Source organism: Phaseolus vulgaris, chromosome 5, assembly GCF_000499845.2.
Source record: "Phaseolus vulgaris cultivar G19833 chromosome 5, P. vulgaris v2.0, whole genome shotgun sequence".
NCBI classification, from domain to species: Eukaryota; Viridiplantae; Streptophyta; class Magnoliopsida; order Fabales; family Fabaceae; genus Phaseolus; species Phaseolus vulgaris.
In genome coordinates this window covers 16,865,279-16,891,973 of record NC_023755.2, presented here as the reverse complement: position 1 = coordinate 16,891,973, position 26,695 = coordinate 16,865,279, and the positions used below count along the sequence as shown (strand labels likewise).

General features: G+C 50.8%; 1 protein-coding gene across 1 annotated transcript; it reads left to right on the top strand.

Annotated features, from left to right (window-relative positions):
* Positions 1-16,560: 16,560 nt before the first annotated feature.
* Positions 16,561-17,708, top strand: LOC137834042 (uncharacterized). Its single transcript, XM_068642107.1, has 2 exons — positions 16,561-16,729; positions 16,792-17,708. The coding sequence occupies exons 1-2, from the start codon at positions 16,561-16,563 to the stop codon at positions 17,706-17,708; spliced, it is 1,086 nt and encodes a 361-aa protein (XP_068498208.1).
* Positions 17,709-26,695: the final 8,987 nt, after the last annotated feature.

The following is a 26,695-nucleotide window of genomic DNA, read 5'->3' as shown; positions in this document are numbered from 1 at the left end:
AAAAGTTCAAACCCCATTTCCAACATTCGAGGCGCTATTTAAACTACTCTAGCATTTAAAGCGTCTTAAAGCGCATTTAATTATAAAACGTTCAGCGCCTTTAAGACGTTTAAACCGCTTGGAGCATTTAAAGTACCTTAAACGCTCGAAACGTAAACTTTATTAAATAGCTTTAATTACCTTGTACCTGACAAATTGACGTTTCTATTCTGACTTGGCTGCTATTACACGTGGAGGGCCTCACAGCACCGTGACCCCACTTGGGGGTGTTCCCTCATGTGAGCCCTCCTACTTGGGAGTGCATCTGCGCAAGGGGTGATCTTTTGGGTGCCAACTCATGCCCCCAAACCTCTAGTCACTCACTTTGAAAGCGTATCTACCTTCCTCTCGTACCCTACACCTGGCTGCCCGTGGGCGTGACCCTTCTCATGAGTCGTAACTATCCCAAGGGCTTCTCTGGGGCGATATGGGCACTTCACGAGTCAGATTGCTCTCTACTGGCGCTATTACTATGGCCTTGAAGCCACCTTTCTCTTCTCTTTAATGCTACCCCGGGTTATCGGGGTTTTGAGGCTTCCCCACGGCGTCACCCCCTCCATGGTCTTTCCTACCCATGGGTATCAGGGAGCAACACTGTGATTGCCTTGCTTTTGTGACATTTTACCTTGGCGACGCCTGCTCTAGGGGACGTCTTATCTTGGCGACGCCCCGTCTTGGCGATGCTTGCACTTGGCGTCGCCTCACCTAGGCGACGCCTTGTGTTGACTTTGACCTCGACGCTGACTTTGACTTTGACTTTGTCAACGCCCGGGTACGGGACGGTACAGTTTCTTAAAGGATTATCTTCAAGAGCCGCAGGACGACCAAGCGTTGGTAACTGCAGGGGCGGATCAAGGGCACGAGGTGCCTATCCACGGGGAGGTAAACACCATCTCAGGAGGATTCTCAGGGGGAGGATGCACTGTCTCCCAGCAAAAGAAGTACGCACGAGGTGTAATGGCGGTGGAGGTACAACAGGTAGACCAAACACCCGATGTCGACCTCGTCTTCACCAAGGCCGACCTCCAAGATGTCATACCCCATGACAATGACCCAATGGTGATTTCGCTACTCACAACAGGAAGGAAGGTGCACCGCGTCCTCGTGGACCAAGGAAGTTCAGCCGACGTGATGTTCTTGATCACCTTCAACCAGTTACAACTGTCCACGGACCAGTTAAGGCCCTACATGATATGATTCCAATAGCAAGATATAAATGATTCTTTGACATTTTATGGAATCAACTTGAGTTGGAGAATGAAGAGGCACTTTTATGGAAATGGATCAATGTTCTATGTTTCAAGAACTCACCAAAACTTGCGCCAAACACCAAAACTCATATGGAAGTTCCATTTCTTGTCAATTGAACCGATTAAAAGGTGCAAGAATGCAAATGAACCGATTAAAAGGTGCAAGAATGCAAATGAACCGATTAAAATGCTTCACAAATGAAATGCACCGAACAAAAGCAAGGAAGAAGGAAGATGAATCGATTATATTCAGCAATTAAGAAGATGAACCGAACAAAACATGTAACTAAGCTAAAACACCGAATAGAAAGGACCTAAGACATGTTTAGGAATTCGTATGGACATGGGGATGAAAGGAGTAGATGGAAAATAGAGAAGACTTATGTGGTTGTAGTTCTTGGTTGATGAACACGCCACTTGAAGTGTGAAAGCTCCAAGATAAGTGTGAATTGCCGCCACTTGAGGGAACCAAGGCTCTCAAGATGAGACTAGGAAGAGGAGAAGACAAGTTCTCACTACACTCAATCACCAATTTGGGAGAGTTTTGTTACTTCAAATATCAAATATGAATTTACAAGGACCCAAGCCCTCCTTTTATAGGAGCAAGGGCTGGTCATGATGCTACAAAGCTTGTACCACAAGCTACCTAAAAGTCTCCTAAGCTAACGCCTATAGTGACTCATGAAGAGTCACCTTCTAGAAAATTCTAAACTAAGGCCTAAAGATGCTTTACAAAAGAGGTATCTAATGTTTCCCTCTAAGCACCTTCCTAAAAACTATGTATTTAAACATTCTACTTTTTATACAAAAGACACTATAAAAAGAGAAAACAATCTACCACTACTTCCTAATTCCTTAAACTTGCTCCTTGTAAGCCTTTAAGGTAGGTTAATGACTTCTTGAGCTTCTTCAACTTCGACCTCTACCTCCTCTTGTCCTTGATCTTCAACCTCTATCTCTTCTTGATCTTGATCTCCATCACTACACCAGATGTTGGTATGGTTTTGCAGGGGACCAGGTGGAGGTACGTGGGCACATCGAGTTGAGGACGACGTTCACGGATGGCACGACCTCGCGCACTACCAACATCAGGTATCTCGTTAATTCTCCCTCCGCCTACAATATATTGTTAGGTAGGCGAGCTTTAAATAGGATAGGAGCAGTTGCCTCCACGAGGCATATGAAGATGAAGTTGCCTTCCCTTGAGGGTGCGGTGATTACCATTAAATCTGACTAAAAAGAGGCAATGAAATGCTACGAAAACAACCTCAAAACAAAGATAAGGGTGTTTGTTGTCACGACCAGACGCCTAAGAGAAGACGGGGTGACCCGCGTAGAGATCGCCCGGGAGAACTGACCCGAGCCTGCAGGGGACGTGGTAGAAAGAGAGATCGGTGGGAAGACATTCAAACTTGGGCGGTCCTTAAGCCAAGAGTCGCAGAATCAGATTGTTGAGGTCATAACACGACACCTTGACGCTTTCACGTGGTCTGCCTTCGACATGCCCTGTATAGACCCTGACTTCCTGTGTCACCGTCTCACCATGGACCCCCAGGTCCGACCTGTCCGCCAGAGAAGGCGAAAGTTCAACGAAGAAAGGCGTTGGGTCGTACGATAAGAGACAGAAAAGCTATTGAAGGTTGGCCACATTAGGGAAATTCAGTACCCCGAGTGGCTAGCCAATGTGGTACTAGTAAAGAAGGTCAGCAAAAAGTGAAGGATGTGTGTTAACTTCACGGACCTCAACAAAGCATGTCCAAAGGATTCTTACCCGCTGCCCAGTATTGATGATTTGGTGGACAGCGCCTCCGGATGCAGATTACTCAGCTTCCTGGATGCCTTTTCTAGTTACACCCAGATCATGATTCACCCCAGGGACAAGTGCAAGATAGTGTTCATGACGAAACTGTCTTGTTATTATTGCAAGGTCATGCCCTTTGGAGTAAAGAATGCAGGTGCCACCTCCCAGCGGTTGATGGACAGAGTGTTGGCGCCCATGCTAGGGCGGAATGTCCAAGCATATGTAGATGATATGGTGGTCACCACCCAGCAGAAGGAGCAGCATGTAGCCGACCTGGAAGAGCGGTTTACCACAATAGCAAAGTAAAGGTTGAAGCTGAACCCAAAGAAGTGTGTGTTCGGGGTAGAGGGAGGTAAGTTCTTAGGTTTCCTACTCACCGAGCGTGTGATAGAGGTAAACCCTGAAAAGTGTGCCGCTATAATAGCCATGAAAAGTCCAACCTCCGTGAAAGAGGTAAAGCATGTTGAACCAAGTGGTGTTCAAGCTTTGAAGAATCCAAACCCTTTGAAGGATGTTGAAGCCTTGGCTGTGCTGGTTTAGTATAGTTCTGGGGTAGTTTGAGTATTGTAATCCACCCCATTGATCGAATCTAAAGCATAAGCATATGAATCTTTATGAAAGTAAAATGTTTTCAAACTAAGTTAAAACAACCAATTGTTTGTACTTAGATGTTTTGAGAAAAAGATTGAAAACTGTTTTTAAAATGGTTGAACTGTTAAGAACCAAAACAACCGATTGATTCGAAGAAACAACCGTTTGTTTGTTTTGGGACCATAACAGAAAAACTGTTTTATCTTTGACTGAGCTTTAAATGATTTAACTGCTTACGCTCCAGTCATTAAATGCTTTGACCAATCTTTTAATGCAATTAAAGAGTTTGTTAAGATTTGATAACTGTACCGCCCTGGTGGTCGGGTGTGATGACGTGGCATCCTGCTACAGTGTAGGCGTGTTGACAAGACGCCAGGTTGGCAGAAGGGAAGGAAGTCGGGGGGCACGTGTAGTCGCCAGTTGTTAAGCGGGCGTGTTCTGATTCACAGCTTACCAGAATAGGCGATCGCCAGGTTGAAGATGAAGTCGCCAGATGTAGACCCAGGCGACCAAGCGGTCGGAGATCGCCAGAGCGAGCACATCGCCGAAGATGAAGGAGAAGCAGATTATGAAGGCGGCCGGCGAGACCACAGGGAAGGTGTATGAAAAACCCCTAACTCGCCAGTTCCAGTAGAGATCGCACTCCTAAGTTAGCTATGCACTGGGCAGTACCATGCATAAGTAACTTAGCCAAAATGAGAGCAGAAGCAGCGCCAAGTCAGGGAGCCTCCAGATGATGGCATGTGTACAGTTGGATGCGAGCCACGTGTCCAAGTCTGTAACTGCCAGGAGAAAGAAAGCCACCAGGTATATAAGAGCTTTTAACGAACTTTCTGAGGTACGCGCGTTCAGTTCATACACTTTACGCTTGCGAGTTAGAGCTGATTGTGAGAGAGGATTTGCACGGTTCCAGTTCTCTTAGTTTTTGGTGATACCGTCACTGACTTGAGCGTCGGAGTGCGATCGGCCGCAGCTGCGCCGTATCGTTTCTTTGCAGGTTCTTGAAGTAGATCCCGAGAGGAACGGAGGTGAGAAGCGGTGCGCACGTCGATCCGTTGACGAGGCATTCTCCAGCGTTCCGGTCAACAGGCAGGATCATCAGGCGCCCACCGTGGGGCCGTGTAAAACTTGCTCCCATCCACAGCGTGGGTTCTTGGAGGTTTACGAAGTTTTCTGCGTGTTTGTGCGCTGGTGCAACCGTCGTTCGCAGTTTCTTTGAATTTCGTTCGGTGAGTTTGCGTTTTGTACCGTTTGTTTGGTTTTCGATCGGTGGAGTGAGGTCTTTTGTTGCTTGCGCGCAATCTGTTTGGTGGAAGTTCGAGTTCTTTCGCTTGTTTGGTTGTCCGCGGGGAAACAGTGGTTTTTGGTGAAGTTGTGGTTTTCTTCGAAGGTTTGCGGTGTTCTTGAGTTCTTGCGCAGTTTCTTGAGTGTTCTCCGATTGATCGCTGATTCGATCGTGGTTGAGGTGTTGTTTGCTGTATTCCTGTGGTTCGCTGAAGTTAATGAGAAAAATGAGAAGCAATCGTTCCAATCCCGTGGCGCCTGTCGTTGCTGAAGGCGACGCCGCCATGACCATGGCGCAGATGGCAGAGATGATGCGCTCGTTGCAGGCAACTGTGGAAGCCTCGCGCGTAGAGCAGGCAAGGATACATGAGGACCTGGTCGCCTCTCGCGCCAGAAACGAGGAGCTCAGCAAGGTGACTGAGGAGCTGCGTCGAGCTCTTCAGGAGCAACAAGGACGTTCTTCTGTTGAAGAGGCGGCGCCGTCTACGCCACCTCGTGTTTTCCCAATGCCTTTCGTTCAGGCGATTACCGACACGCCTATTCCCACGAGCGTGGTTCCGGTTAAGGCTGTCTTTACCGGCGTGGAGGATCCAGAGGCTCATCTGACCACGTTCCACACGCAGATGATGCTGTCAGGAGGGTCAGACGCCGTCTACTGCAAGATGTTTGTGAGTACGCTCCAGGGAACGGCGATGGAGTGGTTTGTGAGCCTGCCTAACGGCCACATAACCAATTTTCAACAATTCTCAAAGATCTTCGTTGAGCAGTACATCGTGAATAAGGCACCGCCCAGGGTGTCTTATGATCTGTTTGATATAAGGCAGTACCATGGGGAGTCCCTCAGAGACTACCTCAATCGCTTCGGAGCGCAGATGGTCAGATCGCCGGCCAAGGATGAGGAAATGCTGGTCTATGCCTTCAAGAAGGGCGTGCAGCCAGGGCCATTCTGCGAGGCCTTGATCAGGGCTCATCCAGCGACGTTTGCTGAAGTCAGGCGACTTGCGGTGGCCCACATCGCCGACGAGAGTGAAGTCGCCGAGAAGAGAGGCAGCGTGGCTCCCGCCTGGCCACGCGCCCAGACCAGGATCCAGCCGCAGAGGGTGCTGGAAACGGCGGCGGCGGCCAGAAAAGACCAGAGGACTCGCCATCCTTACGACAGGAGAAACAGGGGAAGAAGCCAAGCGCGCCAACAACCAGCACGCCAACAACCAGCACGCCGGGAATACAATCGCCCGCCTAAGCACAAATTTGTCATGGGACTAGCGGACCTGATCGCTATCCCTAACATATCTGCTAGGTTGAAGGCGCCCGAGAAGGTGGGCGACAAGGTGCTGGGGTCAAAGCCGGACGCCTGGTGCGAGTTCCACCAATGTTTTGGCCACACCTTGGACTCGTGTTTGTCTTTGGGGTATCAGCTCGACGATCTGGTTAAGAGCGGGTTCCTAAATGACTATCTGCTGGATAAAAGGACGGGGGGAGCGTCGAGTTCCCAGCCAGCAGGTGGAGAAGCCCAGCAACACGAGATGCCTATCCACGGGGAGATCCACACCATTGCAGGGATGCCTATCCACGGGGAAGTGGACATTACGTTCACAAAGCAGGATCTTCGGGACGTTGTGCCTCATGACAACGATCCCATAGTTATTTCGTTGGTTACGGCGGGAAGGAAGGTCCACAGAGTTCTGGTGGATCAAGGAAGCTCGGCAGACGTGATGTTCTGGCCGACTTTCACGCAGCTGGAATTGCCCCTTGACCAGCTAAGGCCCTATGGAGGGTGCTTATATGGGTTCGCTGGCGACCAGGTGGAGGTCAGGGGGTACATTGAGCTGAGAACCACGTTTACAGATGAGGCTGGGTCGAGGACGGAGAAAATCAAGTACCTCATTGTAAACGCCCCTTCAGCGTATAACATCCTGTTGGGAAGGCCCACTCTTAACAGGATAGGCGCCATTCCGTCGACACGGCACATGAAGGTGAAGTTGCCGTCCATGGAAGGGGTGGTGATCACGATCAAGTCTGATCAGAAAGAAGCGAAAAGGTGCTATGAGAATAGCCTGAAAAACAAAAGATCAGTGAGTTATGTAACAACCACCCCACCTCCCGGTGTGAAGCCCAGACCGCCGGTAACAGAGGAGGCCGCCGGAAGGGATGTAGAGATGATAGACGCTGAGCTAGGGGAGAGGAATGCTGGCCTGGAAGAGGAAGAGGCGCGGAATTGCCCCGAGGAAGCAAGGGAACAGGGAATCGCCAGGGCGGTGATCGCCAGAGAATCCAGGCCCAAACCTGTCGAGCAGTGGCTCGAGAAGGAGATCGGAGGGAAAGTCTTCAAGCTCGGAAGATCTCTGGAGGTCGATCTCCAGGACCAGATCACCAAGGTGATTGAGCGGCATCTGGACGCGTTTGCTTGGTCCGCTTCGGACATGCCCGGGATCGATCCCGACTTCTTATGCCATCATCTGGCGATGGACAACATGGTGAGACCGGTGCGACAAAGGAGAAGAAAATTCAATGAGGAGAGGAGGCAGGCGATCAGGGACGAAACACAGAAACTCCTCGCTGCAGGCCACATCAGGGAAGTCCAGTACCCTGAATGGTTGGCAAATGTCGTACTGGTGAAGAAGAGTAACGGGAAATGGCGCATGTGCGTCGATTTCACCGATCTGAATAAAGCTTGCCCAAAGGATTCTTATCCTTTACCAAGCATTGATGCCCTGGTTGATAGTGCTGCAGGGTGAAAGCTGCTGAGTTTCCTGGATGCCTTCTCGGGCTATAATCAGATCAAGATGCATCCCATGGATGAAGAAAAAACAGCCTTCATGACGGAGAGGTCGTGCTACTGCTATAAGGTGATGCCGTTTGGGCTGAAGAACGCGGGGGCCACGTAACAGAGGTTGATGGATCGAGTACTTGCACCAATGCTGGGAAGGAACGTGCAAGCCTACGTCGATGACATGGTCGTGACCTCGCAGGAGAAAAGCAAGCACGTTGAAGACTTGGAAGAATTGTTCACGACGATCGCCAAGTTCAAGTTAAAGCTCAACCCGGAAAAATGCATTTTCGGCGTAGAGGCTGGAAAGTTTTTGGGTTTTCTCTTGACTGAAAGGGGGATAGAAGCTAACCCAGACAAGTGTGCCGCCATCTTGGCGATGAGAAGCCCGGCTACAGTGAAAGAAGTCCAGCAGCTGACAAGTCGGATGGCAGCCCTATCTCGCTTCGTGTCAGCTAGCGGAGAAAAGAGGCACCCCTATTTTCAGTGTCTGCGGCGCAACAACAAGTTCGCTTGGACGAAAGAATGCGAGGAAGCTTTCGTCAAGCTAAAAGAGTATCTGGCGAGCCCGCCGGTTCTGTGCAAACCGCTGGCGGGAACCCCTCTCAGGCTGTATTTCGCTGTGACTGAGAGGGCGGTGAGTGCGGTGCTCGCCCAGGATCATGATCAGGCTCAGAAGCCTATTTATTTTGTGAGCAAGGTGTTGCAGGGCCCAGAAACGAGATATCAGGCCCTGGAGAAGGCTGCGCTGGCTGTGGTGTTTTCGGCGAGGAGGTTGCGCCACTACTTCCACAGTTTCACAATACTGGTGATGACTGACCTGCTCATCCAGAAGGTCTTGAAGAAACCCGACGTTGCGGGAAGGATGGTGAAGTGGGCGGTACAGTTGTCAGAGTTTGCTATTAAGTACGAGCCTCGAGGCCCGATCAAGGGGCAAATCTTTGCAGACTTTGTGGTTGAGCTCTCATCAGAGGCGACGCGGGTTGAAGGAGACGATTTTCGTTGGGTACTCTCGGTGGATGGATCGTCGAACCAGCAGGGTAGCGGTGCTGGAGTCATACTGGAAGGACCCAACGGCGTGCTGATTGAACAATCTTTGAGGTTTGCCTTTAAAGCCAGCAACAACCAAGCAGAGTATGAGGCGCTGATCGCCGGGATTTTGCTGGCCAAGGAGATGGGAGCTAGGGTGCTGATGGCTAAGAGTGACTCGCTGCTAGTCACAGGGCAAGTAACAGGCGAGTTCCAGGCTAAAGATCCACAAATGGCGGCTTACTTGGCGTATGTGCAGGAATTGAAGAGTTCCTTTGCCTCCTTTGAAGTAGTACATGTGCCCCGAGAGCAGAATGCCCGAGCTGACTTGCTTGCTAAGCTCGCCAGCTCAGGCAAGGGGGGTAGGCAGAGGACGGTGATTCAAGAAACTCTGAAGACGCCAAGGGCATTTGTAGCAGATCACCTGGTCCTTCAGATAAGCAGGTCGACGAAGAGAGCAGCGAGAAGCCATAAGTCCTTGACGCAAGAAACTCTGAGATCGCCGAGAATTAGAGCATGTCGAGGAGAGAAGGTGAATGTGATGCAGGTCTGCGCCACCCATGAGCCAGACACTTGGATAACACAGTACAAGCGGTGCTTGGCAGATGGCCTCCTCCCGCTGGATCCAACAGAAGCTAGGAAGGTAAAGAAAAATTCCAGCAAGTACACATTGATTGATGGCGATCTGTACAGGTTTGGGTTCACTCACCCACTCCTGGAATGCATACACGGCGAGAAGTGCACGAGAATTATGGCAGAGCTCCACGAAGGTATATGTGGAAGCCACGTCGGGGGTCGAGCTCTGGCCGCGAGGACTCTCCGTGCAGGCTACTACTGGCCATCTATGAGAGAAGATTGCAAGAAGTATGCCCAGTGCTGCAAACAATGCCAGCAGCACGCCGATTGGCACAAGGCACCTCCCGAGGAGTTGAAGTCGATCTATAGCCCTTGGCCGTTTCATATTGGGGAATCGACATCCTGGGACCTTTCCCGCTGGCTATCAGGCAGATGAAGTACTTGGTGGTAGCGATTGAGTATTTCACCAAGTGGATTGAAGCAGAACCAGTGGCCCAGATCACCGCACACAAGATCGAAGGTTTTGTATGGAAGAACATCGTGTGCCGGTTTGGAGTGCCTAAGCGCCTGGTGTCAGATAATGGGACACAGTTTGCAAGCCACCTGTTGAAGAAGCTTTGCGAAGGGGTGGGAATTCAACAAGTGTTTGCATCCGTCGAGCACCCTCAAACAAATGGCCAGGTGGAATCAGCTAATCGGGTGTTGTTGAGAGGTTTGAAAAGAAGGCTTGAGAAAGCCAAGGGAAGTTGGGCTGAGGAGGTACCCCGTATAGTCTGGGCGTACCACACCACCGAGCAGTCAGGAACCCACGAGACCCCGTTCAGCTTGGTCTATGGGTGTGATGCCATGATTCCAGTGGAGATCCAGGAGAGCTCGCCGAGATTCCAAAACTTCGTAGAGGAAGACTCGAATGAAGAGAGAAGGCTGAACCTGGATCTGCTGGATGAGGTCAGGGAAGAAGCGAGGTTGAAAGCTGAAGCTGTGAAGAGAAGGGTTGAACGAAGATACAACTCGAAGGTGATGCCAAGGCAGTTTAGAGAAGGCGATCTGGTGATGAGGAAGGCCCACCAGTACGAGATGGAAAATAAACTATCACCCAAGTGGACCGGACCGTTCAGAATAACCGAGGCGCTCGGGAATGGAGCCTACCGCTTAGAAACGCTGGAAGGAGGGGCGATTCCTCGCACCTGGAACGCCACACACCTGAAGTTGTACTATAGTTAAGAGCTTTGTAAGTAAAGACAAACACAATATTATATTACAATGTCTCTGTTAAAACAGTTTGAAGGGGGCACTCTTTTTTCCCTAAGGAGGGTTTTTAATGAGGCCACCCAATAAAAGAAGAGTTTTCGAAGTGTAAGGTGTTTTCAGATTGCATGTGTGCTATTTTCAAAAGTTTTGAAGAAAGACCTTGTCATTTGTACATGATTTCAGGCAAGAAAAGATATATCGCGTGCTTTCTAAAAGGTTTTAAGTCCTCATCGTTTTTCGGCGATTAGAGGCACCAGTTAAGTTTTAAGTCCTCATCGTTTTTCGGCGATTGGAGGCACCAGGTAAGTTTTCAAAGTCCTCATCGTCTTTCGGCGATCGGAGGCACCAGATCAAAGACCTCAACGCTCTCGCGCGTCCTGAGGCAAGTAAAAGACCTCCTCGCCGTCGAGCGAGTGCAGGCGAGAGAAAGAAAAGGTCTTCAGTGCATCCAGGGGGGAGGAGATGTACACCTTGGGCAAGTTGAGGCACCAGATAAAGTCCTTATCGCCGTTGTGCGAGCTAAGGCCAGTTAAAGACCTCCTCGCCGTCGAGCGAGTGCAGGCGAGAGAAAGAAAAGGTCCTCAGTGCATCCAGGGGGGAGGAGATGTACACCCTGGGCAAGTTGAGGCACCAGATAAAGTCCTTCTCGCCGTTGAGCGAGTTCAGGCGAGTTAAAAGACCTTCTCGCTTACGTGCGAGCATAGGCAAGATAAAATCCTTCTCGTCTCGAACGAGTTCAGGTATGGCGAAGCGGGTGGAAGAAGCTTGAAAGGTGGCTAAGGTAGGTTCGAAGAGAACGCCCAGTCAGCCGGTCTTTGTTCTGAAGTCCAGGAGGGTAAAGAGAGGACCCCAAAGGGCGTCCCTGCTCCCAGATAAAGAAACGATCGCCAAAGCATGAGGCTAGGAAAAGCTGATGTTACCAAGAGGTCTTGGCGATCGGGAAGAGTTTCAACGACGGCGAGAAGGTTGAAAGACTTGTTTGATAAAGCAGATCGAGTGGGACGTTGTTTGAGCCAATGATTGAGTTACAGTTCGTTGCTTGGAAGGTATTCTTATGATAAGGTTAGTGCCTCAAGAGTACAAGTTGTTTAAAGTGATTATTGCTTAAGTTTGAATTGGCTCGAGGCAGTTACGTCAAAAGTCGTATTCGCAAAATTGTTAAGTTAAATCCGACAAAGTTAAACATACAAAGAAGGTTAAAGCGCTTAAAAGGAGTCAGGGGAGAGAATATCCAAGCTTTGTGATTGAAATGAGTATCTGTTAAAAATACATAGGCGCGAGGTTATTACAAGATATATACAAGGGAAATCATAAAGTAGCAGATGAGGTGGAGTTGGTTAGTCTTCAGCAGGAACGACCTTTCCATCTACTACTTCGTTGTTCAACGACACCATGCTAAGGTCGAGATCGGGGAATAGGCATGCGAATTGTTCCCGAGCGGCTTCGAATCCAGCAGCCAGAATCTGAGCAGAGTTTAGCTTAAGTTCTTCAATTTGCCCTTGAAGTTCTTCAACCTGCTTCTTGAGCTCTTTGTTCTGCTGCTCCAGCTCTTCAACCTGCTTTCTGATTTGTTCGTTGGTCTCTTGAGCATGGAGAAGGTCGTTAGTAACCTTCTTGGATTCCGTTTGAGCTTGGGCCAACTCAGCAGCCATCTTTCCTTTCTCCTTGTTTGCCTCGGCGAGATCAGCCATGGCGTCGTCCCTCGCTTTTTCTACTTGCCCAAGTAGCTTCTCGCGGTCGATCGACCTCTGCTCCAGTTTTTGCACCTTGGCGGCGTCAGCTTGAATGTGAGCCTCCAGGTCGATCGCCTTGGCGCGAAGAGGCACGATCTTGCTTTCCAACTCGACTTTCTCTTGGGCAAGATCGTGAACTTTGCGGCGAAGGTCAGCAGCTTCCTTGCGCGCCAGCCTGAGCTCGGTATTCATGGCATCCTCCACTCGGGAGTGTTCGATTTCTGCGAGCGTCAGGTTGAATGACATTTTCTCCACCTCGACCTTCATAGTGCTATTTTCAGTCTTGAGGTTGAAGAGATAATCTTGAAGCCTCCTGGTGGAGCTCTCCACAGCCCTCGCTATGATCGCGGGGATATCCTCTGCTATGGTTTTCAACTTGGCAGTTAGAGGTTCCCACATCCTTGTAACTTCGAGGGAAAGGTTTGCTGCTTGGAGAGGCGCCAGGGGGGCTTGTTGAGGGTTCTCGCCGCCACCTTCCTTAGCAATATCTTCAGTGGTTGCTTCATGGTGTGGCGACGCAATCGGGGATTCGGTAATCAGGATTGGAGAGGTATGAGCGACCTCATCCCCGATTGGAACGTTTCCTGCAGCTGAAGTGTTTGAAGGGGGGCCCCCTCCTGCTGACACATGTGGCGTAGAGGCGCTTGGGGGGTCCTCCAAGAAATTTGGCTCTTGGGCCTCAGCTGCAGGTGGCGCAGTGGCCAGTGGAACTGCTTGGACTGGTAAGGGAGGAGCCTGCGGTGTTGGCGATGATGGAGGAGGAGCAGGCGTCGACGGTGGTGTTGAAGTTGGAAGAGGGGGTGGAGCAGGTGGAGAAGAAGGTGCCACCCTCTTCCTTTTCGTAACAAGGCCATCCTCTGTGACCTCGTCGTCCTCTTCTTCCTCCTCATGGACGATTTGAGGGGCTTTTCGCTTAGGTCTCTTAAGGACCAGTTTCTTGCACTGGGTGGGTTCCTTGGGCGGTGATCGCCCATGAACAATGGCCTTCTCGACCGCCGAGTTGGGCACCGTTTATGAACCGGTCGCCAACCCGTGGTTTCGGGCGAGCGCCTTCAATTCGGCGAGCATGTTTCTGCCCAACATGTTGTCTGCATGAAGCGAAAATGCATAGGTTAGCTCAAAGAAGAAAAAGATAAGTGTATAAGGTAATAAGCAGCAGAGCAGATATGTGCAGGAAAGGTAAAACCAAAGTCTTGTGCGTATCGCACAAGACGCCCAGAAGCAGTATCAAAGCAACAGTTTGGATGTCCTAACCTATTTGGAATTCTAGCTGATCCTCAAAGAATTCGAAGGAGATCAAGGTGGTGGTCAGGAATGTTATATTGGCATCCGCCACCCGCTTCCAGAATAGACAGAGGTCTCTGTCCAATGCTCCCATGCTATCAGGACTCCTTTTTCCCCTTGTCCACCCAGTACAAGGGGAAGCCATCAAGAAGGGAGGTGTCCTTGTCATTTGCACGTACTTGGATGAATTTCCCCTTCCAGTCTTTGTACGATTGCTGGAAGATGGTAAAAATGGATCTCCCAGCAATCGCATTCAAGCTGACCCACAGGCGGTCTCCTGGGTGCTTGGCCTCGAAAAGGAACAAAAACACGTCCACCGACGCGGGCAACCCCAGGTGGTCACATGTTATTTGAAAGGCTCGAACAAACGCCCAGCTGTTGGGGTGAAGCTGGGCGGCAGCAATGTTGAGCTCGGTCAAAAGTTCCCTCTCGAATCGGGTGAGAGGGAACCTGAGCTTGACCTTCTTGAAGAAAGTTGTATAGACAAAGCAGAAGGGCCCGTCGGCGCTTACTCTGTCATCAGCGCACACTGGCAGAGCGGCGGGGCAAGGCAGTACCATCATCTTCTCGTCGTGCTCCTTGTGAAACGATTGATAGGCCTCGTCCCCCTTAGTCAACCGCAAAACTGCTCCCGCAGTGTTCACCGACGAGGTCTCCTTCAGAAGGGTTGAGTTAGCCCAGGGGTATAGAGTTTTGAAGTCTGGCAGAGGGACGGGGGCTCCTCCAGCGTTGGATGGAGTCGCCTGAGCCGGGACTGGTTGGGAAGACGCAGGCCTCACAGCATGCGAAGACGAAGCGCCACGAACTTGTGTTGTGTCGTGTGCTTGTGAAGGAAGGTTTCGTGCTGAAGGAGGTGGGTTCGGGGTAATCTTGGTGCGAGTCATGATAGCAACTGCAAAGGAAGAAGAAAGGAAAAATGATCAGGGGGTTACAGAGGCTGACTCGATCATAGAAGGAAGGGGAAAAACGAACGAATGTATGTTCGTTGCGACGATCGACAAAGCCCTAAGTTACGCAGAAGGAGAAATGGAAAAACAACCCACAGTGTATGCACCAGGCAGTTACAGGATGATGCAAATCGGTGAAAATGCAAAGAAACCCAGCAGATGAAGGAAAGTAGTTACCTTTCGATTATCAGGAAGACGGTGAAGGGAGATGGTGATCTAGAGCGTTGAAGAACGTCGAGAGCTTTCGCGGAAGGAAGTGAGAGCGTTTGCAAGCACGAAGAAAGTGATGGAACAGTGGAGCGTAATGGGTTTAAGGGTTTTCGAAATAATTTTAGGAAGCGCTAACGGCAGATGAAGAGAGCCGTTGATGAAGCCACGTGTTGAACGATGAGTGAAGGGTTTGGTGGAGCGTCAGAGCAGCAGAAAGTACGATCGCTTGGAATTCTGCGTCAGTGCCATGTAGATCGCTGTTAACGAAGGCTCTTTCAGTCTTTTCGCTAGACAAGTCTTCGCTTAAGACTGGGGGGCTTGTGTACCGCCCTGGTGGTCGGGTGTGATGACGTGGCATCCTGCTACAATGTAGGCGTGTTGACAAGACGCCAGGTTGGCAGAAGGGAAGGAAGTCGGGGGGCACGTGTAGTCGCCAGTTGTTAAGCTGGCGTGTTCCGATTTCCAGCTTACCAGAATAGGCGATCTCCAGGTTGAAGATGAAGTCGCCAGATGTAGACCCAGGCGACCAAGCGGTCGGAGATCGCCAGAGCGAGCACATCGCCGAAGATGAAGGAGAAGCAGATTATGAAGGCGGCCGGCGAGACCACAGGGAAGGTGTATGAAAAACCCCTAACTCGCCAGTTCCAGTAGAGATCGCACTCCTAAGTTAGCTATGCACTGGGCAGTACCATGCATAAGTAACTTAGCCAAAATGAGAGCAGAAGCAGCGCCAAGTCAGGGAGCCTCCAGATGATGGCACGTGTACAGTTGGATGCGAGCCACGTGTCCAAGTCTGTAACTGCCAGGAGAGAGAAAGCCACCAGGTATATAAGAGCTTTTAACGAACTTTCTGAGGTACGCGCGTTCAGTTCATACACTTTACGCTTGCGAGTTAGAGCTGATTGTGAGAGAGGATTTGCACGGTTCCAGTTCTCTTAGTTTTTGGTGATACCGTCACTGACTTGAGCGTCGGAGTGCGATCGGCCGCAGCGGCGCCGTATCGTTTCTTTGCAGGTTCTTGAAGTAGATCCCGAGAGGAACGGAGGTGAGAAGCGGTGCGCACGTCGATCCGTTGACGAGGCATTCTCCAGCGTTCCGGTCAACAGGCAAGATCAATAACAAACTACATCTTTGAATAAATTCAGAAAAACAGATTTGAGAATAAATCTTTGACAAGTTTTTGCTAAGAGTTTTTGAGTTTTTCAAAGAGATGAGATTGTTGAAAGTTTGTGATTGATCAAAGTTGTGGAATAGGATTCTGCTTGTATTGATTTCAGATTATCTTCTGTAACAAGTTTAATCCTTGTTCTTTGTAAAACAAGTTTCGTTTCTGTGTTTGGTGAGATTGGCTGTGTGTTCTTGAGGGGATCAAGATCAGCAATCTTGGTGTTGGTGTGTTGGCCAAGAAGAGTGTGTTTCTTGAGGTGTTCAAGGTCATTCTCTTGGTTGTTGTGTAAGTGATCAAGTTGTGATTGCTTAGTGGATTTCCTCAGGGTTTCTGAGAAGACCGGATGTAGCTCTGGGTTTGGAGTGAACTAGTATAAACATCTGTGTGCAATCTCTCTATCCTTAACTCTTTAAATTCAGTTTTATTTGTTGTTTGCTGGTATAAACAACCGATTGTTTTTCTGGTTGTGCTTTTTTGTTTTCTGTTTTTGGTAAACTGATTTCTTATCAATTGTTTCCTGAGATAAATTCATTCTTGTTTTAAAAGTTTGCGAAAATCTTCTTTAAACGATTCACCCCCCCCCCCTCTAGTTTAAAGCCATCCATTCTAACAAAGCAGTTGACAGGGCACATGGCCGCTCTGTCTAGATTCGTATCGGCAGGAGGAGACAAGGGGCACCCTTACTTCCAGTGCTTGAAAAGAAACAACCGGTTCGTGTGGACCTGGGAGTGTGAAGAGGCGTTTGCAAAGATGAAGGAGTACTTGGCCAGCCCACCAGTGTTGTGCAAACCAGAGCCAGGTACCCCGCTCTGCCTATACTTCGCAGTCATAGAGAAGGCGATTAGTTCGGTTCTATTGCAGGAGCAAGACCAGATGCAAAGGTCGATCTATTTCGTCACCAAGGTGTTGCAAGGGCCAGAGGTGAGATACCAGGCCCTAGAGAAGGCAACTCTGGCAGTAGTGTTCTCAGCGCGAAGACTTCGCCACTACTTCCAGAGCTTCACTGTGATAGTAATGACAAACCTCCAATCCGTAAGGTCCTACAAAAGCCAGATGTGGCGGGCAGAATGGTGCGATGGGCGGTAGAACTGTCTGAGTTTGACGTACAGTGTGAGCCTAGAGGGCCCATCAAGGGCCAGATTTACGTTGACTTTGTGGTAGAACTCTCCTCCGCAACCACGCACCAAGAGGGAGCAAGTTTCATATGGGTGCTTTTTGTAGATGGTTCCTCAAACCAACAAGGTAGTGGGGTTGGTGTCATCTTGGAGGGACCGGATGGGTTGCTGATTGAGCAGGCCCTAAGGTTTGCTTTCAAGGCCAGTAACAACCAAGTAGAATATGAGGCCCTGATCGTTGGAATGTTGTTGGCCAAGGAGATGGGAGCGAAGGGGTTGTTGGCAAAGAGTGATTCTTTGTTAGTTACAGGCCAAGTCACGGGGGAGTACCAAGCTAAAGACCCTCAGATGGCCACATACCTAGAATATGTCCAGGTTCTGAAGGAGTCGTTCGAAGTGTTCGAGCTAGTCCACGTACCCAGAGAACAGAATGACCGAGCTGACTTGCTTGCAAAGCTTGCCAGTTCGGGCAAGGGGGGCAGGCAGAGGATGGTGATTCAGGAGAACCTAAAGACACCTCGAACTGCCACGGACAATGTGGCAGAAATTCAACAGGTTAGCGCATCGGAAGGGACAAGGAGGAGTCATTGGTCGTTAACGCAGGAGACAAAGAAAACACCCAGAATAAGCAGGTACCGGGTTGCTGGGGAAATAACGTCATAGGTTTACCGGGTCGAATCAGGAGAAACCTGGATGACGGACTACCAGCGGTACTTGGCTGATGAATTACTCTCGTTAGAACCCGTTGAAGCTCAAAAAATCAAGAAAAATTCGAGCAAGTACACCCTGATCGATGAGAAGTTGTTCAGGCACGGATTTACCCATCCTATCCTGGTATGTGTAGACAGTGAATAATGCACGCACATCATGGCAGAGCTACATGAAGGGATATGCGGTAGCCACATCGGTGGTCGATCTCTCTCATCAAAGGCCATTCGTGCAGGGTATTACTGGCCAACCTTGAGGGAGGATTGCACAAGGTACACCCAGCGGTGCAAGCAGTGCCAACAACACGCTGACTGGCACAAGGCGCCCCTAGAGGAGTTGAGATCGATCTACAGCCCATGGCCATTTCATACCTGGGGGATCGATATTCTAGGGCCTTTTCCTTTGGCAATACGACAGATGAAGTACCTCGTGGTTGCCATAGAATACTTCATGAATTGGATTGAGGCCGAGCTCGTAGTATAGATTACAACCCAAAAGGTCCAGTACTTCGTATGGAAGAACATAGTGTGCCTCTTCGGGATCCCGAAGAGATTGGTATCCGACAACGGTACCCAGTTCGCAAGCCAGCAATTGAGCAAGCTATGTACAGAGCTGGGAGTGAAACAGGTGTTCGCGTTAGTAGAACACACCCAGATGAATGGACAAGTCGAGTCGGCCAACCAAGTTCTGCTCAGGGGCCTAAAGAGAAGGCTAGACAAAGCCAAGGGGACCTAGGCGGAAGAAGTTCCTAGAATCGTGTGGGCCTACCACACCACCCCTCAGTCCACAACCGGGGAAACACCATTCAGCTTGGTATACGATTCAGACGCTATGATTCCGGTGGAAATCCAGGAGAACTCACCACGTTTCCAAAACTTCGTGGTCGAGGAGTCCAACGAAGAGAGAAAGGTGAACCTAGACCTATTAGACTAAGTAAGGGAGGAAGCAAGGATTAAGGCCGAAGCCTTGAAAAGGAGGGTGGAATACAGGTACAACTCCAAGCTGAAGACCTCGGCAATTCCAGGTCGCCGACCTGGTGATGCGAAAGGCCCACCCATACCAGTTAGAAAACAAGCTATCTCCCAAATGGACTGGCCCTTTTAGAGTAATGGACGCCCTCGGGAATGGAGCATACAAGCTTGAAACGTTGAAGGGTGGCACGATCCCTCGTACTTGGAACACGACTGTACCGTCCTGGTGGTCGGGTGTGATGACGTGGCATCCTGCTACAGTGTAGGCGTGTTGACAAGGCGCCAGGTTGGCAGAAGGGAAGGAAGTCGGGGGGCTCGTGTAGTCGCCAGTTGTTATATTGGCGTGTTCTAATTTTCAGCTTACCAGAATCGGCGATCAGCAGGTTAAAGATGAAGTCGCCAGATGTAGATTCAGGCGACCTAGTCATCGGAGATCGCCAGAGCAAGCACATCGCCAAAGATGAAGAAGAAGCAGATTATGAAGGCGGCCGGCGAGACCACAGGGAAGGTGTATGAAGGCCCCTAACTCGCCAGTTCCAGTAGAGATCGCACTCCCAAGTTAGCTATGCACTGGGCAGTACCATGCATAAGTGACTTAGCCAAAATGAGAGTAGAAGCAGCGCCAAGTCAAGGAGCCTCCAGATGATGGCACGTGTACAGTTGGATGCGAGCCACGTGTCCAAGTCTGTAACTGCCAGGAGAGAGAAAACAGCCAGGTATATAAGAGTTCTCAACAAACTTTCTGAGGTACGCACGTTCAGTTCATACTCTTTACGCTTGCGAGTGATAGAGCTGACTGTGAGAGAGGATTTGCACGGTTCTTGTTCTCTTAGTATTTGGTGATACTGTCACTGACTTGGGCGTTGGAGTGCGATCGGCCGCATCGGCGCCGCTCTGTTTCTTTGCAGGTTCTTGAGGTGGATCTCGAAGGGGAACGGAGGTTCGAAGCGGTGCGCACGTCGATCCTTTGACGAGGCAGTTCCCAGCGTTCTGGTCAACAGGCAGGATCATCAGGCGCCCACCGTGGGGCCGTGTAAAACTTGCTCCCATCCACAGCGTGAGTTTTTGGAGGTTTTCGAAGTTTTCTGCGTGGTTGTGTGCTGGTGCAACCATCGTTCGCTGTTTGCTTGAGTTTCGTTCGGTGAATTCACGTTTTACACCGTTCGTTTGGCTTTTCGATTGGTGGAGTGAGGTTTCCTGCTGTTTACGCGTAATCTGTTTGGTGGAGGTTCGAGTTCTTTCGCTTGTTTGGTTGTCCGCGGGGAAGCGTTGGTTTCTGGTCAAGTTGTGGTTTTCTTTGAAGGCTTACGGTGTTCTTGAGTTTTCTTGCGCAGTTTCGCGCAGTTTTCTCCGATTGATCGCTGATTCAATCGTGGTTGAAGTGTCGTTCGCTGCTTTCTGAGATTCGCTGAGTTCATGAGAAAGATGAGAAGCAATCGTTCAAGTCCAGTTGCGCCTGTTGCTGACGAAGGCGCCGCCGCCATGACCATGGCGCAGATGGCAGAGATGATGTGTTCGTTGCAGGCAACTGTGGAAGCCTCACGGGTAGAGCAGGCGAGAATGCATGAGGACCTGGTCGCCTCTCGCGCCAGGAACGAGGAGCTCAGCAAGGTGACTGGGGAGCTGCGTCAAGCTCTTCAGGAGCAGCAAGGGCGTTCTTCTGCTGAAGAGGTGGCGCCGTCGACGCCACCTCGTGTTTTCCCAATGCCTTTTGTTCAGGCGATTACTGACACGCCTATTCCCACGAGCGTGGTTCCGGTTAAGGCTGTCTTCACCGGCGTGGAGGATCCAGAGGCTCATCTAACCACGTTCCATACGCAGATGATGCTGTCGGGAGGGTCAGACGCCGTCTACTGCAAGATGTTCGTGAGTACGCTCCAGGGAACGACGATGGAGTGGTTTGTGAGCCTGCCTAACGGCCACAACCAATTTTCAACAATTCTCGAAGATCTTCGTTGAGCAGTACATCGTGAATAAGGCACCACCCAGGGTGTCTTATGATCTGTTTGATATAAGGCAGTACCAGGGAGAGTCCCTCAGAGACTACCTGAATCGCTTTGGGGCGCAGATGGTCAGATCGCCAGCCAAGGATGAAGAAATGATGGTCTATGCCTTCAAGAAGGGCGTGCAGCCAGGACCATTCTGCGAGGCCTTGATCAGGGCTCACCCCGCGACGTTTGCTGAAGTCAGGCGACTTGCGGTGGCTCACATCGCCGACGAGAGTGAAGTCGGCGAGAAGAGAGGAAGCGTGGCTCCCGCCAGGCCGCGCGCCCAGACCAGGATCCAGCCGCAGAGGGTGCTGGAGACAGCAGCGGCGGCCAGGAAAGACCAAAGGACTCGCCATCCTTACGACAGGAGGAACAAGGGAAGGAGCCAGGGGCGCCAGCAACCAGCACGCCGGGAATACAATCGCCCGCCTAAGCACAAATTTGTCATGGGGCTAGCGGACCTGATCGCCATTCCTAACATATCTGCTAGGTTGAAAGCGCCTGAGAAGGTGGGCGACAAGGTGCTGGGGTCAAAGCCAGATGCCTGGTGCGAGTTCCACCAATGTTTTGGCCACACTTTGGACTCGTGCTTGTCTTTGGGATATCAGCTCGACGATCTGGTTAAGAGCGGGTTCCTAAATGACTATCTGCTGGACAGGAGGACGGGGGAGCGTCGAGTTACCAGCCAGCAGGTGGAGAAGCCCAGCAGCACGAGATGCCTATCCACGGGGAGATCCACACCATTGCAGGGGGCTTCTCGGGTGGTGGATGCACCGCATCGCAGAGAAAGAAGTACGCGCGATCGGTGATGACGGTGGACATGTTTGAAGATCACTCGCCGGAAGTGGACATTACGTTCACAAAGCAGGATCTTCGGGACGTTGTGCCTCATGACAACGATCCCATAGTTATTTCATTGGTTACAGCGGGAAGGAAGGTCCACAGAGTTCTGGTGGACCAAGGAAGCTCAGCAGACGTGATGTTCTGGCCGACTTTCACGCAGCTGGAATTGCCCCTTGACCAGCTAAGGCCCTATGGAGGGTGCTTATATGGGTTCGCTGGTGACCAGGTGGAGGTCAGGGGGTACATTGAGCTGAGAACCACGTTTACAAATGAGGCTGGGTCGAGGACGGAGAAAATCAAGTACCTCATCGTAAACGCCCCCTCAGCGTATAACATCCTGTTGGGAAGGCCCACGCTTAACAGGATAGGCGCCATTCCGTCAACTCGGCACATGAAGGTAAAGTTGCCGTCCATGGAAGGGGTGGTGATCACGATCAAGTCTGATCAGAAAGAAGCGAAAAGGTGCTATGAGAATAGCCTGAAAAACAAAAGATCAGTGAGTTATGTAACAACCACCCCGCCTCCCGGTGTGAAGCCCAGACCGCCGGTAACAGAGGAGGCCGCCGGAAGGGATGTAGAGATGGTAGACGCTGAGCTAGGGGAGAGGAATGCTGGCCTGGAGGAGGAAGAGGCGCGGAATCGCCCCGAGGAAGCAAGGGAACAGGGAATCGCCAGGGCGGTGATCGCCAGAGAATCCAGGCATAAACCTGTCGAGCAGTGGCTCGAAAAGGAGATCGGAGGAAAAATCTTAAAGCTGGGAAGATCTCTGGAAGTCGAGCTCCAGGACCAGATCGCAAAGGTGATTGAGCGGCATCTGGACGCGTTTGCATGGTCCGCTTCGGACATGCCCGGGATTGATCCCGACTTCTTGTGCCATCATCTGGCGATGGACAATTTGGTGAGACCGGTGCGACAAAGGAGAAGAAAATTCAACGAGGAGAGGAGGCAGGCGATCAGGGATGAAACACAGAAACTCCTCGCTGCAGGCCACATCAGGGAAGTCCAGTACCCTGAATGGTTGGCAAACGTCGTGCTGGTGAAGAAGAGCAACGGGAAATGGCGCATGTGCGTCGATTTCACCGACCTGAACAAAGCTTGCCCAAAGGATTCGTATCCTTTACCAAGCATAGATGCCCTGGTTGATAGTGCTGCAGGGTGTAAGTTGCTGAGTTTCCTGGATGCCTTCTCAGGATATAATCAGATCAAGATGCATCCCATGGATGAAGAGAAAACAGCCTTCATGACGGAGAGATCGTGCTACTGCTATAAGGTGATGCCGTTTGGGCTGAAGAACGCGGGGGCCACGTACCAGAGGCTGATGGATCGAGTACTTGCACCAATGCTGGGAAGGAACGTGCAAGCCTACGTCGATGACATGGTCGTGACCTCGCAGGAAAAGAGCAAGCACGTTGCAGACTTGGAAGAATTGTTCACGACGATCGCCAAGTTCAAGTTAAAGCTCAACCCGGAGAAATGCATTTTCGGCGTGGAGGCTGGAAAGTTTTTGGGGTTTCTCTTGACTGAAAGAGGAATAGAAGCTAACCTAGACAAGTGTGCCGCCATCTTGGCGATGAGAAGCTCGGCTACGGTGAAAGAAGTCCAGCAGCTAACAGGTCGGATGGCAGCCCTATCTCGCTTCGTGTCAGCTAGCGGAGAAAAGGGGCATCCCTATTTTCAATGTCTGCGGCGCAATAATTAGTTTGCTTGGACGAAAGAATGCGAGGAAGCTTTCGTCAAAACTGAAGGAGTATCTGGCGAGCCCGCCGGTTCTGTGCAAACCGCTGGCGGGAATCCCTCTCAGGTTGTATTTTGCTGTGACTGAGAGGGCGGTGCTCGCCCAGGATCAAGATCAGGCTCAGAAGCCTATTTATTTTGTGAGCAAGGTGTTGCAGGGCCCAGAAACGAGATATCAGGCCCTAGAGAAGGCTGCGCTGGCTGTGGTGTTTTCGGCGAGGAGGTTGCGCCACTACTTCCACAGTTTCACAATACTGGTGATGACTGACCTGCCCATCCAGAAGGTCTTGAAGAAACCCGACGTTGCGGGAAGGATGGTGAAGTGGGCGGTAGAGTTGTCAGAGTTTGATATTAAGTACGAGCCCCGAGGCCCGATCAAGAGGCAAATCTTTGCAGATTTCGTGGTTGAGCTCTCATCAGAGGCGACGCGGGTTGAAGGAGACGATTTCCGTTGGGTACTTTCGGTGGATGGATCGTCGAACCAGCAGGGCAGCGGTGCTGGAGTCATAGTGGAAGGACCCAACGGCGTGCTGATCGAACAATCTCTGAGGTTCGCCTTCAAAGCCAGCAACAATCAAGCAGAGTATGAGGCGCTGATTGCCAGGATTTTGCTGGCCAAGGAGATGGGAGCTAGGGTGCTGATGGCTAAGAGTGACTCGCTGCTAGTCACGGGGCAAGTAACAGGCGAGTTCCAGGCTAAAGATCCACAAATGGCGGCTTACTTGGCGTATGTGCAGGAATTGAAGAGTTCCTTTGCCTCCTTTGAAGTAGTACATGTGCCCAGAGAGCAGAATGCCCGAGCTGACTTGCTTGCTAAGCTCGCCAGCTCAGGCAAGGGGGGTAGGCAGAGGACGGTGATTCAAGAAACTCTGAAGACGCCAAGGGCATTTGTAGCAGATCACCTAGTCCTTCAAATAAGCAAGTCGACGGAGAGAGCAGCGAGAAGCCATAAGTCCTTGACGCAAGAAACTCTGAGATCGCCGAGAATTAGAGCATGTCGAGGAGAGAAGGTGGATGTGATGCAGGTCTGCACCACCCATGAGCCAGACACTTGGATAACACAATACAAACGGTGCCTGGCAGATGGCCTCCTCCCGCTGGATCCGATAGAAGCTAGGAAGGTAAAGAAAAATTCCAGCAAGTATACGTTGATTGATGGCGATCTGTACAGGTTTGGGTTCACTCACCCGCTCCTGGAATGTATACACGGCGAGAAGTGCACGAGGATCATGGCAGAGCTCCACGAGGGTATATGCGGAAGCCACGTCGGGGGTCGAGCTCTGGCCGCAAGGACTCTCCGTGCCGGCTACTACTGGCCATCCATGAGAGAAGATTGCAAGAAATATGCCCAATGTTGTAAACAATGCCAGTAGCACGCCGATTGGCATAAGGCACCTCCCGAGGAGTTGAAGTCGATCTATAGCCCTTGGCCGTTTCATACTTGGGGAATCGACATCCTGGGACCTTTCCCGCTGGCGATCAGGCAGATGAAGTACTTGGTGGTGGCGATTGAGTATTTCACCAAGTGGATTGAAGCAGAACCAGTGGCCCAGATCACCGCACACAAGATCGAAGGTTTTGTATGGAAGAACATCGTGTGCCGGTTTGGAGTGCCTAAACGCCTGGTGTCAGATAATGGGACGCAGTTTGCAAGCCACCTGTTGAAGAAGCTTTGCGAAGGGGTGGGAATTCAACAAGTGTTTGCATCCGTCGAGCACCCTCAGACAAATGGCCAGGTGGAGTCAGCTAATCGGGTGTTGTTGAGAGGTTTGAAGAGAAGGCTTGAGAAAGCCAAGGGAAGTTGGGCCGAGGAGGTGCCCCGTATAGTCTGGGCGTATCACACCACCGAGCAGTCAGGAACTCATGAGACCCCATTTAGCTTGGTCTATGGGTGTGATGCCATGATTCCGGTGGAGATCCAGGAGAGCTCGCCGAGATTCCAGAACTTCGTAGAGGAAGACTCGAATGAAGAAAGAAGGCTGAACCTGGATCTACTGGATGAGGTCAGGGAAGAGGCGAGGTTGAAGGCTGAAGCTGTGAAGAGAAGGGTTGAACGAAGATACAACTCAAAGGTGATGCCAAGGCAGTTTAGAGAAGGCGACTTGGTGATGAGGAAGGCCCACCAGTACGAGATGGAGAATAAGCTGTCACCCAAGTGGACTGGACCGTTCAGAATAACCGAGGCGCTCGGGAACGGGGCCTACCGCTTAGAGACGCTGGAAGGAGGGGCGATCCCTCGCACCTGGAACGCCACACACCTGAAGTTGTACTATAGTTAAGAGCTTTGTAAGTAAAGACAAACACAAAGGTTATATTACAATGTCTCTGTTAAAACAGTTTCAAGGGGGCACTCTTTTTTCCCTAAGGAGGGTTTTTAATGAGGCCACCCAATAAAAGAAGAGTTTTCGAAGTATAAGGCGTTTTCTGGTTGCATGTTTGCTGTTTTCCAAAAGTTTTGAAGAAAGACCTTGTCACTTGTAAGTGATTTAAGGCAAGAAAAGATATATCGCATGCTTTCAGTTAAAGTTTTTAAGTCCTCATCGTCTTTCGGCGATCGGAGGCATCAGATAAAGTTTTTAAGTCCTCATCGCTTTTCGGCGATTGGAGGCATCGGTTAAAGTTTTTAAGTCCTCATCGTTTTTCGGCGATTGGAGGCACCAGTTAAAGTTTTAAAGTCCTCATCGTCTTTCGGCGATCGGAGGCACCAGATGAAAGACCTCGACGCCCTCGCGCGTTTTGAGGCAAGATAAAGACCTCCTCGCCGTCGAGCGAGTGCAGGCGAGAAAGAAAAAGGTCCTCAGTGCATCCAGGGGGGAGGAGATGTACACCCTGGGCAAGTTGAGGCACCAGATAAAGTCCTTCTCGCCGTCGAGCGAGTTAAGGCCAGTTAAAGACCTCCTCGCCGTCGAGCGAGTACAGGCGAGAAAGAGAAAGGTCCTCAGTGCATCCAGGGGGAGGGGATGTACACCCTGGGCAAGTTGAGGCACCAGATAAAGTCCTTCTCACCGTCGAACGAGTTAAGGCCAGTTAAAGACCTCCTCGCCGTCGAGCGAGTGCAGGCGAGAAAGAGAAAGGTCCTCAGTGCATCCAGGGGGGGGAGATGTACACCCTGGGCAAGTTGAGGCACCAGATAAAGACCTTCTCGCCGATGAGCGAGTTCAGGCGAGTTAAAGACCTTCTCGCTTACGTGCGAGCTTAGGCAAGATAAAATCCTTCTCGTCTCGAACGAGTTCAGGTATGGCGCAGAGGGTGGAAGAAGTTTGGAAGGTGGCTAAGGTAGGTTCGAAGAGAACGCCTAGTCAGCCGGTCTTTGTTCTGAAGTCCAGGAGGGTAAAGAGAGATCCCAAAAGGCGTCTCTGCCCCCATGCAAAGAAACAATTGCCAAAGCATGAGGCTAGGAAAAGCT

Bases quoted from the DNA above. Each gene is read 5' to 3' on its own strand.
- LOC137834042 (XM_068642107.1), top strand. From the start codon at position 16,561: ATGGCCGCTCTGTCTAGATTCGTATCGGCAGGAGGAGACAAGGGGCAC. The intron at 16,730-16,791 runs GTACCCCGCTCT...GTTCTATTGCAG, and splicing joins GTTGTGCAAACCAGAGCCAG to GAGCAAGACCAGATGCAAAG.